At 27.1% G+C, this 16018-nt stretch overlaps 1 protein-coding gene across 2 annotated transcripts; it reads right to left on the minus strand.

The window, feature by feature from the left end:
* Window positions 1-1654: 1654 nt before the first annotated feature.
* Window positions 1655-7743, minus strand: LOC124921648 (probable WRKY transcription factor 57). Of its 2 annotated transcripts, XM_047462330.1 has the most exons (4): window positions 7119-7743; window positions 6020-6163; window positions 3571-4012; window positions 1655-2008 (listed from the first exon to the last, which is right to left on the minus strand). In XM_047462330.1, the coding sequence occupies exons 1-3, from the start codon at window positions 7523-7525 to the stop codon at window positions 3574-3576; spliced, it is 990 nt and encodes a 329-aa protein (XP_047318286.1). In that variant the 5' UTR covers window positions 7526-7743; the 3' UTR covers window positions 1655-2008; window positions 3571-3573. The 2 variants fall into 2 exon arrangements, with proteins under 2 accessions (XP_047318286.1, XP_047318285.1); XM_047462329.1 differs by lacking the exon at window positions 1655-2008 and having other exon boundaries at window positions 3563-4012.
* Between the last annotated feature and the right edge of the window lie 8275 nt (window positions 7744-16018).

Below are 16018 nucleotides of genomic sequence, written 5' to 3' on the forward strand. Positions count from 1 at the left end.
GATTTCTAATTAATTTCTAAAACATATTTTAAAAATAAGATTATTTGAAAAAGTAGACATGGAAAATATCAATTAAATTAATGCGTGCTAGCTTTTACTTTAGTAGCAAGCCTTGCCCTCCCCCACATAATTACATTTCAGATTCTTTCTTTTATGCTTCGAAATTCCACAAAGGTTAGGCAAACCCACAAAAGTGCTCCTAAAAAGTTTTATTTTTTAGTGATTTTTTTGAAAAGAATTTTTTTTTGTGTTGGTTTCGTTTTTATTGTTAAACTTAATTTATAACTTTTTTTTTAATGATTTGACTTTTCAAACCGACGGCAATGTGTAGATGACTTTTGCATTTTTTATGGATAAATAAAAATAAATGAAAAGGAATTATATTTTAAAAAAATTGTATTTAAGATTATAACTTTGTTTATTTTGAAAATGGTTTTATGAAATATTACAAAAATAGAGTATGGTGCTAGTTACTTATAAATAAATAAAAACATATTTTGTATTGTGTTTTTTTTTGCAATTATTACTATTTGTTTGTTGGTTTGTTTTTTAGACGGAAATTGTCATTTCTTTCATTATTTGGTTTTGATGATTACCCTTCTATCAACTTCGGAGTTTGTTGTTGATGTTTTGGAGCGCTCTCTCCAACTTTTTTCATTAAATCTAGACTCGAGATCTTCTGGATCGAATAGTAAATGAAAAGTAGTACTGCATTTAAAATAACTAAAAAAGGATATTTGTGAATTTGAGCTGTCTTAACTTGATTGTATGTTTGAATTCTTAGTTATTTGGATATCATTGTCTACTTGCTTTAGTGTTTTGTGTCCATTCCTAGGGTTTTGTTTTGATTTTCTGCAAATGTTTTTGTTATTGGCTTAAACGACGAAAACAAATAAATATGTAAATATCTATCCCTTGCTATGTTAAAAGTATAAAATAAACAATTTCGATAAAACTTTTTTATAATTTATTAAAGCAATGACACAAGATACATTAATCAAAATTTTGAGGATCAAGCCATTTGAATTTTTAAATAACAAGAAAGACTTACGTTTGAAAACTAAAATGGAGGTTCAATCATAAAAGCAATTAGATGAAAGTGGTGGATTCAACATGCGCCAATGTGCGGTTCTTCAAGACGGTGGACGCTAACAAACTATATGAACATTATTCTTGAATTGGACGAAAATGGAACTTGATCATGGTTACAAAGTTTTGCTTATCCAATGATGAAGGATACTTGCATATTCGAAAAGTGAACAGTTAAATATTATCTTCTTTGTAAACATATTATAAATTTCAATTTTATTGTCCCTAGAAAAAAATGCCTAATAAGTTATGAGAAATTAAAAAAAAAATAGCATATATCATAATATATAATATATATATATATATATATATATATATATATAAACAAAGAAACAATATTTGAAAGTCCCTCACTAATTTTAGTTTTCAATCATTTTTGTATATTGATTGAAATCTTAAAATCGAAAAAAAATATATTTACAGAATTGTTTTGTACTACATGATATGTAACATAAGAACTATTATAGAAATTGGGAGAGTACTTATATTATTATATATTAATAATATTATTATTATTATACATATGATCATCATCTATTGTACAAATTCAAATAATTAATTAGATCCGCAGTAGCTTGGTGAGGATAAATTATAAATAAAATATATCCACAGATCGATGAGATCAATGATATAATCTATTATATAATTAAGCTACTAATTGAGAGAGAAATGGAAAAGCAAATAAATATTAACTAATAGGAAGGAAGAGAAGAGAAGACTAACACATGATCTTGAAGAAGTCATATATAGAAGCTAGCTAGCTAGCTAGCTATGGGCCAAACTTTGAAGATCATCCAAAACTTGGCTTTCTCCTCCATTGCATGCATGCGAATCAGAACCCTCTTCATATTTTTTTTTGAAAAGTGATGAACTTTTCAACTCATGTAGTGGTGGTAACCCACAAATCTGATATTGATATCTGAATATCAAAATTTTCAAATTAGAGATATTGTTAATATGTAAATTGATTCCCTAGCTAACTACTATAAGTTAAAAAATATTCACACAAGTACTTGATTATTAATTTAATTAGTGATAGAGAAATTAATGTAGTGGTGAGGAATGGTTTCTGTGTTAGTAGAAGATAATTAAAAGAAATTGCATCACTTTCTTTTGGTCCATTCAGATATTCTTTGAAAATGAGTGGTAATAGTTAATGGAGATTTAATTTAATTGGCCGAAAGAGAAAAAGAAAAAAAAAAAAAAAAGAGGCATTAGCTAGCATGCATGCATCTAGCCATCTAGGTACTATGCTATATATATATGAAAGATAGATACATATATAATTGACTTCTTTTTAATCACATACATATATATTTATTACAGTTGACTCTATTATAATCAAGCAATTTTTAGCCATCAAGATTCTCTGTCTAATTAATATATGTGGGGACTATATGGAAAATTAATTTGATCACTTGTGTGGATGACAATAATTAGTATGTAACTTGTGTTTCTAATTTGGTTATATTAATTAAATAATTTGTTATTTGTTAAAAAAATACATAATAAAATGGACGGAATTGTTAGATTGAGACTCTTTATTGGAAACCAATTGAGCTTTCAGATCTCACAATTTGAAATTAATTATGGTTAAAATTATACGAAAAAAGGTTTTGTCTTAACGATTTTAAACACAGTTAACTTATTATTTAGATGACATTTATATATAAATAAAAGATTCATGTGTCACTATTTTAACTACCGAATTTCAGTGAGTTGAGAGTTTAAACTATCTATTCATAAAATTCGATAGTCAAAACCCTTAATTCGCTGAAATTCGGTAGTTAAATTAGTAACAATATTGATATTTTATTTATTTATTTGTAAATGTCACGTGAATAATAGGTTAACGACATTTAAAATTAAGATAAAACCTTATTTTATATAATTTTAACAATAAGAAAACTCAAATTGTGAGGTTTAAAATTAAGAAAAGATTTGAAATCACAATTTTTCTCTATAAAGAGTCACAATTTGACAATTTTATAGGAAGGAAAACACAAATGTAAAAGAAAATATGAAAAATAATAATAATTAATTATAATCCTAGCTAGCTAATTAATCTTTCTTAGTAAAAGAATAAAATCTTTTAACTTAGAACTAAATCTCTTAATTAATATAGATGGAGCTAGATAGCTAGGCTTTCAGTGATATTAATGCTTCCACATCAATATATATTATGTATATTATTATTGATGGAATATCTGAGCAAACCCACCCAATAGATTGTGGATGTGGCTTATTATTATAAATAAATAATTTCCATCCAATTTAATTAAAGGCTGCCTAGCTAGATTATATATGATCAATTATTTTCCTCTTTCCAAATCTAACTAGATCACGATTTCTGATTTTGGTATACTACCAAACAAACAATAGTACCGAAGCAATTAATTAATTAATTAATTAATTGAAGCTAGCTAGCATGCATTATCAAAATGATGAATTTTATATGAAAAGCATATATACTAACCAAACCTTTCATTGATTGCGCATTCCTGGAGGCACAATGTCGCCAAGAAGCCCTTCATCCATTGTTGGGTTGGGTTGAGGAAATATCGATGTTTGATGAACATGATGAGTCTCTCTAGCTGATAATTCATGACTTGTTGATGGTGATTCATGTGTCGATAGACTGCTGCTGGGAATTAGACCTTGATGGGAAAATTGATTTCCTTGATAGTTAAATTGCAATATTGTTGATGATGACGATGATGGGTGGTGGTGGTGGTGGTTCATTTGGTTCATGTATGAAGAATAATCATGACTTGTAGTGGTGATAAATCCGCCTCTAGGGTATCCAATACTGTGATGACAATGCTGGCCTTCATATGTAGTGATGACAATAGTTGAGTCTTCGGATGATCGTTCAACCCTTTTCTTTACTATGCATTTGCTGTTTGTGCACCTATAATAGCTCCTACATGCACAATTTTAAATTATTGTCAGATTTGAAATGTGGATAAAACATTTTTATGATTTAAACATGTAAGAGCAGATTGTAAGCTGGTACAAAACAAAAAGAGTGCCCACAAATCCAGTAAAATGAAACGAAAATTATGACAATTTCAACTACTCAAACTCCCAAAATCAACACAATATATATAAAAATGTTAGATTCCAAATATATATATATCTTAGAGAAGGTTGAAGAAAACAATAAGCAACTTTTCTTTTAAACTTTTACAAAAAAAAAAAAAAAAAAAAAAAACTTATTTGGAGCTGATAAAAACTCAAATCACCTTTAAGAGAGGGTTGTCACCTACAAGTACTATTCTACCCAGAATCTAAAAAGTTGAATCATGGTAGCATCTTAACTCTTTTTTCTTTTTCTTTTTCTTTCTAAAGATATCCAATATGCTGAGAGAGGATTGCTTATCATTAACATTATTATTAATTTGACATTTCTGAAAATAATGAACATGAAATCTAATTAGTAACTGAATACTTCTATTTGGATTATGAATTTTAAAAATTAAATAGGTATAGATAAACAAGATATGAGGTAAGATATTATGGATAGATATATATGTAGAAACCAATTACTTAATTAATTGATGAGATAATATTTTGAAAAGTGACTTAATTAAGGTAGCAACTTAAGTATAATTATATTTGTCAAGAAAAATAAAAGCTTATTACATAACAAGCTGATCATAGAAGAATCTAGAGAGGATTAGCTAGTTTTGTAGACAATAGATGGATTTTTCTTTTTGAAAAAGTGAAACTTTACAATAAATGGAGGTTGAAAACTTTTTATTGCACAATCAATTACAAACATAAATGGTTTCAGACTTTCAAAAAAAATAATATTTTAAAAAGAAACACTTTTTCATTAAATTTGGTCCTATAAAAATGACAGTACTAGCACAAATTAATATATATAGTCAACAAATACAGAACAAGTTAATTATGATATTATGAAACACATAATAACTATAAAAATAATTTAAGTTGAAATGAACCTTGTTATGTATTAACCATTTTCATACAAAACTAAAAGAAGATATTTTATTGGTGAATGAAATTAACTTGATTTGTTATCTTTTCGACTTTTTTTGTTAAAGAGTATTTTAGTTGGGCAGATGTAATATTGTTTGATTATTCCTAATTAATGTATCAATCAATCTTTGGGGTGTTATAGTGAACATATAGTAATTGCATCAGTACAAGGGAAGATATAACTTGTGTGCTACCTAATTGTAGTTTGGGTGGTCTAAATTATTATTATTATTATTATTATTATTATTATTATTATTATTATTATATATATATAAATAAAAGTGTTTAAGTTAGATTTGATATTAATTATAATTGTAGGAAAACATTTTAGTCCGAACAGATTTTAAATTTTAATTCTGTTCGGGCAACTTAACATGTTTCTTTGTATTTATAACTTCTTTAAAGAGAATTAGTGAGGTGTTTTTGGTTGTGTTTGTGTTGGTGTTTGTATGAGTTTGTTGTTACTAAAATACTTATCATTTAGTGGTAGAATACATGAACTCATTTCATTAAGATTATGAGTTCGAATATTTAACCAAGAGATATTTTCAAAATCAAACAAAAAAATTCATCACAACAAAAAGATATTTTGTTTTTGTTTAACTTGTAAATATATACCGGTTTGGTTTTATTTATTTTTTAAATAGGGAAGTGAGTTTAAGATTAATTGTCTATTTTGGTTCTTGCTTCACTTTCTTTCCTTTTTTGATTGCATGGTCAATTATTGTACTTGGGTGCACTTGTCAATGAAACTTTGCGATTTGTTTTGAAATCTTGACAGGCTTTCCAATTGTTTTATAAGAGATAGGACAATCACTTTTGTTTTAATTTTGATAGGAAAACTTATAAGTGAAAATTAAAAATATAGAAATTTCATGAACTAACTAGGTTAGAAACTATTGATGATGAGGGAGAGATGACAAACCTTGGGAATGGACTATTTTTAACAGCCTTTTGACCATATTTCCTCCACCTATAACCATCTTCCAGATGATCAACTTCACTCTTCGTCATGAATGCAAATCGTGGCTGTCGAATTCTCTTTTCCCCAGTCTTCCTAACTTTACTCCTGCAAATTATTCAAACATTTGATATCAGATCAAATGATAAAACCTAATAAATAACCATCCCACTAGCTAGAAAGAATCCAAAACTTTGTTAATCCCATTATAAGAAAGAGATAAAGGGTTCAAACTTTATCATAAAACCATGAATTAAGAAACAGAGGGAAGATATAGCTAGGTTCTTGAAATTAGGCTAACCAAAGAAAGGTGATCAGAATGTCCTCATGCAGCTAGCATTTAAAGAATCCATGCATTGCCATATTGGAGAAGAAACCTATTCATTCCTATCAGATAGTTACACAGAAGAATATATGAAGAACCTGACACGATTTCAGATAATTGCACAGATAAATTAGAAGCATGTGAAAGAAGAGAAAGGGTACACAGAAGTATAAATGGAATTGTCAAAACCTATACACAGAAGTTATGGAATCAATTGAAGAATTAGATGAAGGAGACCTAATTAACATTCTACGGTTTTGAGAGAGAAAATCTAATGTATAACCTAAATGAAGATGCCCGGCCAAAATATAATGCAGTTTAGTGATGAAAAAAGAAGGTAAAGGTGGGTATATATCATGCTTTAATTATTCCTTCTTCACTTTCTATTGTCTTCTTCATTTGGTTAGATCTGCCAAATTCACTGAACCTGTCACTTTCTTAAGTAATTTTGTTCAAAGAGAAAAAAGTTAATGCGGCGCCTTTTCCGCCGCAAAAGGCGGTAGTGGCGAGCAGTATATCGGATTGCAGCCGGAGAGAAGTTTCGCCGTTGTACGGACAGCACACACATATATATATATATACACTGATCGAGAAGAAACGCGGTCAGAAAACAGGCTTGGCAGCTTTTTGCGCATAATTTTCAGAAATCTGCTCGAGTCAGTGATATCAAATTACTATACTGCCCTCAATCAGGACAAAAATTAATGGAGTAATCTCCACGCAAACAAACGGACTCACACTGTCTCAGCAGGTGATGGCGGCAGTTTCTCGCCGGATAACAACTTCTCCGGCTGATCTTCAGATGAGCTCGAAGATACCGATGGATTCGAAACGACTGTTGTTGACGCTTCTCCTCCCCTTGCGGCGCCTTCCTCCATCTGTTGCTGCTGCTTCTGCGAATCGGACCTGTCTATCTCATCCGCGACTCCGATTCCGCAAACGCCTCCGATTGTAGCATCATTCCCCTGCTCAGACGATCCGAGAGGCCTTAAATTCCAGCCGAATTGGCTTAGTATAGTGTTCTCCTCCCTGTCAGTGGCGAAAAAGTAGGCGGCGTCAGTATCATCATCTTCGCAGATTATCCAGCTCGAATCAGGAGAAAATTGGCTGATCGATTGACCGTATCGGATCTTATCATGATCCATATCTTAATTAGCCTCGATCAATACACACATTAAGCGAGTTATTAGGGTTTCTGAGTGTATGAGAGAGAGAGAGTGATGGAGGATTGGATTTACGCGTAAGAAATGCTACTGTTGTTTATTTGACCTCTCTCTCTTTTCATCATCGGTGCTCTCTCTCTACTTTCTCTCTCCTCTGGTTATTTTGAAATGAGAGAGAGAGAAAGAAAAATCGCCGTCATAACTATAAATCGTACGTGGGGGAAGAAGAAGATGAAGAAAGAGGCTGAAATAAGGCAAATGAAGATTCACGATTGGAACCCACGCGCTTTCCTTTTACGTGCTCAATTCACCCTTTTTATTTTAAAATATCATTCTTGTCCATCAGCTTTTTATCTTTCTTATCTTTTTATCTTTCATTTTATTTTCATTCAATTTTACTCTATTTTTATTAGGAAATAATACTGACTTTCATCTTTTGTTGCACATGAAGATTGTTTCTTTATTTTTGTCTCCATTAAAATCTCTAAAAGTATGTTTAGTGTGAAAAAATAATATTAAAGAATGACCTAACTTGGTCAATTTTATAGACTTTTGGTTATAATATTTGTATTGTACATGGATTGTTTATTAGAGATGTTGATTTTGTGAAGGTAAAAAAAGTATTTTTTTTTCTAAAGAGGATAAAACATATAAACAAGTTAGTATGAGGAGACTACAAGTAAACAAATCCAATAAAAAAATCTAGTAAGAAAATAAAACTTCATGATTTCTAGAGTGAGAATATCGCAATAACTCCACGAAAATATTTTTCGAACCGAGCACGAAAAAATTAGGTTAAAATCATGTACTATTTGTTTTGGACCTTAGGTCAACATTTTTAACTTGATTAATAAAATGTTAAAATTGGGTCAACCTTAAATACCCAATGTAGACCAGTCAACATGTTTATAACTTTCATTTTGTAAAATTTTGTGTTTGTCATTTCTTACTCATTTATTATATTTTGTAGGGTTTTCTTCAAACGAATTCGTGATTTAGTTTCATTTTTGTTTTTGTGTTAATGTCATTTTAATCTAAAATAGAGATATATGATATTAATGACATCGAGTTAAATCGGGTTGGGTTTGAGTTGAGTAACATTAATCGGGTCAATCGGGTTAAGATCAGGTCAATTACAAATAAATATATTAGATTAAGGTTAGAGATTTTAACTCGAATTACTAAATTTGTAGTTATATTAGTTTTGTTCAACCTACTAACTTGCCAACCCAAACCTGAATTGCCACATCTAATTATGATAATTTAGGTTTTCAGAATTTTAACAAAAAGAAAAAAAGAAAAAAAAAAGTCATTGTTCTCAAACATACTTGGATTTCTTTAATGTTATATGGTCTACTAATAAATGATGATTGATATGGATGTCAAATTGTTCTTCCTAGAATGACACATTTTTTCCTAATTGATTTCATGATTTCGAGAATCGACCCAATGAAGTTTCCTCAACTTGAAATAATCTCGATTATTTGTTATTGTTAGGTGGGGTGGGGAGAAGCTCCTTCACTTCTTTTTTAGTTTTAGGGATGCTTAGGCCCCTCAATGCAATGTAATGGTTTCATGTGACCACTTTCTTGCACATGGCCTATCTAAAACTTGGCAAACTTTTTAAATGTTACTTCCCCTTTACCGGAAATTATTAGAGCAAATAGTACATTAGGAAATGTTTGACAAGACCAAAAACAAATTAGATGATAATGGGATTGGTGGAATTAATCCAATTATCCCCATCTATATTAAACTATTTATACTAAGAGTTTGGTTGAAATTCAAACTTATACATTTTCATTCATTAAAGTTAATTACAATTGTATTGATTTTATGTATGGACGAAAAGTAAAGACAATGGAAAAGATAGGACATATGACATTTAATTATTTGAGTGATCAATTACGTACACTTTGAATCAGTAATATGCCATTCTTTCATGTCTCCATTTTTTTGTGGTTAGATATTTGGAGAAAACAAACCGATTTATCTTTTTGTCAATTCAATGTCATTAATTGAGATGTTTATTATATTTTGAGGTGGATAGTAACATTAGCTATATATATAATCTAAGACATTTAATTTAATTAACTTAATTGATTTTGTTTAGGGTTGTAAATGAGGTGATCCTCAAAACCGAACAATTTAGTATATATTCAAGCTTGGTTCGAGATTTTATATTAGAATTTGAGTGGCTTGTATGTATTTAATTAGTTTAATTTGGCTCACAAGTTGTTCGATCTTGGTTCATTAATAGCTTGTGTACAATTTAAAATTTAGAATAAGGTTTCACATTAGGGTAAGAGTTTCACTTTTTTTGGGTTATTATTATTTTTTTAAGAAATATTAAACGAGATTTTGAACGAGTCTTTACACAAACATGTTTACGAGTCTATTAACGAGTCTCTAAACGAACATGTTCGTGAGGTGACGAGTCGAATATCTAAAACCTCTAGATTGACTCGTTTTATTTCAAGCTCTTCAACGAGCTCAAGCTTGACTCACTAAGACTAACGAACGAACTCGAATGAAACTTTTACCAAGCCAAAATTCAAATAGCTCGTTTACATCTATCTCTGATTTTGTTTAGTTGTTTGTAAGGCAATCAAAATGAATCTTGGCCCACAAATTGAGCCATGTGATAACCTAACCAATGTTGATAAATTATATATATATATATATATATATATATATATATATATATATATATATATATATATGTGAAATAGCATAATGAAAAGAGTCAACCAAAGATATCAAAAGGTCACGGAAAAGAGTCAACCAAAAATATCAAAAGGTCACGGGTATTGATTCACACTAGAAGTATTTTGAATGAAAGCGAAGAGTTGTGGAAAGAGTGCATGTTTTCTTTTTACACCACTCAAATTTGAGTTGGTGTTTTATTTTATTAGGTGTGGCAACTTATTTTGCCGGGTCGAATTTTTTATCTCAAATTTTTGTGATCCAAATAATACTCCTAACTACACGTGAGTCGTTTGATGTTGATATTCTCTAATTGTGTTGTTAGTGATCATTTCTCGATTCCGTGTCTGTCCCGTTCTTAACAACAAAAGAGACGAAATTATCGAATGTAGAATTGTTTTTCATAATTTGAATAAAGAGCTATTTAATTTGATTTTTCGTCCTCTTTTAGGTTTCATCTTATGATTCGTACAAGTTTCTTATTATTTCGGTCATATATACTATCATATATGTATATGTAGATGCTTAATGATAACTTGACATTACTTTTTTCGGTATTGCTTACCAATTTTCGACTAAGTATAATTTCAACCGCCACCTTGAATATTTAGTAAAAAAGATTGATACCGTTTCATTGGTTCGTTCGACATACTCTACTTCAACACACATTATTTATGAAATTAAATGAATTTGTCATTAGAATGATCATCAACAAATTGCATGATTGTTGGACCTTCTCTATTGAGAATTTTAGTTTTCTAAATTGTTTGTATTAATTTGTAAGTTTTATTCTGTATTATTACTAATTAATTTATTATATGCAATTCCCACTAATATAATAATTTCACTAATTAAGCATATAATGTACCTCCTTCAAGACATTCTTTTTTTTTATATTTTTTTTGCTAAACCGTTTGCTTTGTTTTTTTATATATATTTTATGTTGCTTTTGTCATCTTTTTTTTGGGTAAGTAGCTAGCTAGTGTTTTTCTAATAAAATAAAAAGAATTGTACTAGTAGTTTGTTAATAAAATAAAATTAAAAAAATATAGAAATCCCGACAAGGTCATGTTTGTTTTTTGTCTCTTGTTATGAGTCGACCTTTCAGAATGAAACATAAGGTGGGTCAAACAAGGAGGTATGGGCTCTCTTCTTACTGTTTTACATTTTTCTTTTCTCTTTTTCTCATTTGTATTTTTCGTAAGATGGTTAAATTCACACCAATAAATAAATTGATAATGATCAATTATTTTATTAATTAGTAGCATTAATTGAGATATCACATATCTATCTTTTTGTTTTGTTTTGTTTCGTTTCTTGCTTTAAACTTATTTAAATGTTTTTACTTTATTTTTTAATACATTTTTATTCAAATAATTCATGAAAAAGTTGAGAAAGAAAAGAGAACTATTTGTGCATGAATATGGAATAATTAATGCATGAGTTTTCAACTATATAGTCAGGCTCATAAATAGTTATCGAACTAGCTATATTAGCCACTATATATATATATATATCTATAAACAAATAAATATATATACATATAGATGATGATAGACTAATGACGTGGGAAACTTTTTGATTTTATTTTATTTGAGTTTTTGAAAATATTATTTTTTAGAATAAGGCCTCGTTTGAATCAGCGTTTATAAGTCGTGTATAAGCATTTGCATAATAATCAGAGACGAATACAAGCGGGCTTAAGCCCACCCCTAATTAATTTTTATTTTTTTATTTTATATATATATATATATAAATATATATAAATAAGAAGTTAAAATTCTATCCTAAAACATAGGCTATTTCCTTTTTCCGGTGCAATTATATATATATAATTCTTCATTTTCATTGTTTTGTTTTGTTAGTAGTTTGCAATCAATTAGATTTATTTTCCTTAATTCTAATTTTATAATTTCTCTATTCTCTAGTTAGTTTTATCTAAATATGAAATGTTTAATTTTCTAATTCCTAAATATGTTGAATCCCATCATTTTTTAATATTCTAAATTTTTGGGTAATTTTTTTTTTATCTTTTTATGCATATAATTATTATAAATAATTATATATATATAATTGATTGAATGTATAACAATGACCATGCGTCCTTTTAACATCACTTAGTCCATTTTTATACTCAAAAAATTTATTCAACTAATTTAATAGTGAGATATTAATTTATAACGAAGTTTATTCTGAAAATTTTATCGAAAAACATTATTATTTTGAAGTATGAATTGGTACGTTATAAATTTGATGCAAGGCAGAATGTAAACGTTTTTATATTTGTTGAGTTGTGTAAACAATTGATCGATAAGGATTATCTTGTTTTAACACTACATGTTTCTACTATTGATAAAACATTTTCAATAATTAAGAATGTCATGACAGAAATTCGTAATGAAATGAATGATATTTTCTTGTTGATTACATGACACTCTATATTGAATTAGATTTAACTAAAAATATAAAATTAAATTTTATTATAAAATAGTCTTATTTTTAAAATTTTATAAAACTAAACTTATTTAAATATTATAATATAATGTCTTATTTTTTATAAATATATATATATATATATAATTTTTTATTTTAAATTCAAGCACAACCCTACTAATATGTTTAGATCCGTCCCCGTAATAACTGCTACACTAACTTTGCGTAATAAGTTGCTGTGTATATATATATATATTTTGATAAACTGATGACGTGGAGAACTTGTTTGATTTTGTGTTATTTGAGTTTTTGAAAATATTGTTTTTAGATTAAAGAATAGGTTATTTTTGTTTTAATTAGTTGAACTATTATTTAAAAAATAAATTTTATAAAATAAAATAAAAAATGTAGTATTTTAATTGATATATTAAATGATAGGATAGTTGAAAATAAATAAGATGTAATATGTAAAATTCTGAGCCTAGTTCGGTTTTGAGTTAATTAAATAATTCAAATAGTATTTCACTTTTTTATCATCTATCAATTTGTTAATAAAATATTTTATTTTTGGAATTAAAGAAGAACTAGCCTAACATCCCACAACTATGGTTACGCTTAAAATTAAAAAATGCTTTTAGATGAAATTGAACCCGTAATCTTAACTCTTATCACTTGATTATCTTGGTAGGGTATTAAAATATTAAAATATTTTATATTTTAAAGTATATATTATTTTTTCTGTTATTTTTATATATATCAATATCATTTAAATTTTTATAAAAAAACATTTATATTCTCTCAAAATTATTACTAATCACCATTTTCATTTTTTTCTCTAGGTCATTTAAGGCTAATTTGATTCAGCTTATTCTCAGCTTATTGACGAAAGCTTATCCAGCTTATTTTCAGGTACATTTTATATGATCTTAGCTTATTTAATCGTTAAGCTTGGGTATGTTTGATTCAGCTTATACGTCCAGTTTATTTATTTATTTTTATATTTTTAATATATTATTTAATAATTAATATTATATATTAATAAATTATTTAAATTAAAAAATATTATATATTTAAAAATAATTTATTATTATATATCTTTTTCATCTTTTCATACTCTCTTCTCTTTGACCAAATTTTTGAATTGTAAATTTAATTTCAAGATCTCTCACCATCCTTGTATTATCATGTATGTTTAAAAAAATATATATATTCTAAAATAAATGATATGAATAAAAAAATAATTTATTATTATTATATATATTTTTTACATTTCCACACTCTCTGATCTAATTTTTCAATTGTCCATTTATTTTTGAGTTTTCTCATCCTATTCGTATTATCATTCATTTCAATTGTAATCAGATACTTTTAAATAATTAAGGTTAGTTTAATTTCTAAAATTATAATTATAAATAAAAAAATCATAATGTATTTGTATTTTATATTTTGCTTAATTATTTTATATATTAAGATAAGTATATTATAAATAATAAATAAAAATATATTTAAATGTATTTTTTTTATTATAATAATTTTATATAAATATATTAAAATATTATAAATATATGGAATAAATGAGAGAATGAATAAAATGATTAAAGAGATTAAATTGATAAGAGAGAATGAATAAAATGATTAGAAATGAATGAAATAGATGAGAGAGAATGAATAAAAAATATTTAAAATTGATGAGAGAGAAAAACGTTGAGATTATAATCTTAAAAGCTGAGGAGAGAGGTAGAGAGAAATTTGAGTTTAAACGCAAAAGTGTGTTTTATTATAATTTTTTGTGTGAGTTACGCAAAGTTACTGTAGCAGCTTATTACACAGACGCCAATAAGCTGTTTATAAACGCTAAATCAAACTTGCCCTTAATTAATCTCCACCACCAAGGAAGAAAAATAAAAATAAAATAAGAGGACAAATTAATTGATGTGATATGACATCAAAATATTGGTACACACTGGTGTGAACAACTTATAATTTGTAATGTCTCAAGCTAACACTAATTAATTAATAAGGGCGGAAACCCTTCAGACATAGAGACAACTGTTTAATAATGACATATTATATATATATATATATATATATATATATATATATATATATATATATATATATATATATATATATATATATATATATATATATATATATATATTTATATGAGAGATAATTTTGCAGTTATATATTTATGATTTAAGTTGGGTCACAAATATTTATAATTTAAGTTGGGTCACACAATTTTTGACTGTTAATTTAGTAGAGAATAAACTATTGTACTAAATTAAGAGATTATGATTGTTAAAGTTATGAGAATGAAATTTTTTTGTTTCATTTTAAATTTAAATTGTCAAATGTATAGTTTAATTAAGCAATGACAAAACAATAACAATTAAAAAAATGTCTGAAATAAACTATCAAATAAAAAAGAAAGTATTAGACAATGTTAAGAAGAGAAAATAAAATAAAAAATGAGTCATAAAGAAATGAAAACCTAAGAGGTTGTTCGGTTGTGGGTTTTTTAAAAAACCAAGAGAGAAAAAAATTAAATAATGGACGATGATTTTGAGGAGATAATGATTATTTTTGGTAAAAAGACTTAAAGAGTATTGATATATATAAATAAAATATAAAATAATAATTTAAAATAGAGGGTATTTTAATATTTTGATTAATGATTTGAGTGATGTGATAGATAAAAAGAGGGTGAAGTGATATTTGATTTTGAATTGGTTTTTTTAATAACCATAACGAACAAGGCCTTCGGATTGGGGTTTTTTAAAATATTTAGAGAGGAAAAAAAGTAATGATTGGTGATGATTTTGAGAAGGTGATGATTATTTTTGATAAAAAAATTTAAAGAGTATTGATATATATGAATAAAATAAATAATAATAATTTAAAATAAATTGTATTTTAGTTAATAAAATGAGTGATGTGATTGTTGAGAAGTAATTGATTGAAAATTGATTTTGGATTGATTTTTTAAAAAACTCAAAGAGAACAAGGCCTAAGTTTCACTAAAAGAAGCCAAGTCGAAAAACGAAAACATGGTCTAACTACCCCATATGGAGATTTTTCAAAAGTTTTACGATACATCAAGTTGAGTCAATTGGTTATTTACTAGTACTTTGAATATTCTTGAACACTCATTTTTTTTCGATTCAGCCATATAATTTACCCAAAGCCTGCCCTAATGTTTGGTATGCCCTAGCCTATAAAAAATCGTGATTTTTTATTGCTAAAAAAATGATAAAAAATAAGTTTGGTGAGGTTTGAACTCATGACAAAATAATAATTTTATGTTTCTTCCCAAACCACTATGCTAGACTT

The sequence above is a fragment of the Impatiens glandulifera genome, chromosome 1 (assembly GCF_907164915.1).
Source record: "Impatiens glandulifera chromosome 1, dImpGla2.1, whole genome shotgun sequence".
In the NCBI taxonomy this organism is placed as follows: domain Eukaryota; kingdom Viridiplantae; phylum Streptophyta; class Magnoliopsida; order Ericales; family Balsaminaceae; genus Impatiens; species Impatiens glandulifera.

What these genes read in the sequence shown, in the direction of transcription:
- LOC124921648 (XM_047462330.1), bottom strand. Translation starts at nt 7,525, where the DNA reads ATGGATCATGATAAGATCCGATACGGTCAATCGATCAGCCAATTTTCT. An exon ending in CCATCACCTGCTGAGACAGT is followed by an intron (nt 6,164 to 7,118) that starts GTGAGTCCGTTT and finishes AATAATTTGCAG; the next exon opens with GAGTAAAGTTAGGAAGACTG. An exon ending in AAAAATAGTCCATTCCCAAG is followed by an intron (nt 4,013 to 6,019) that starts GTTTGTCATCTC and finishes TTGTGCATGTAG; the next exon opens with GAGCTATTATAGGTGCACAA.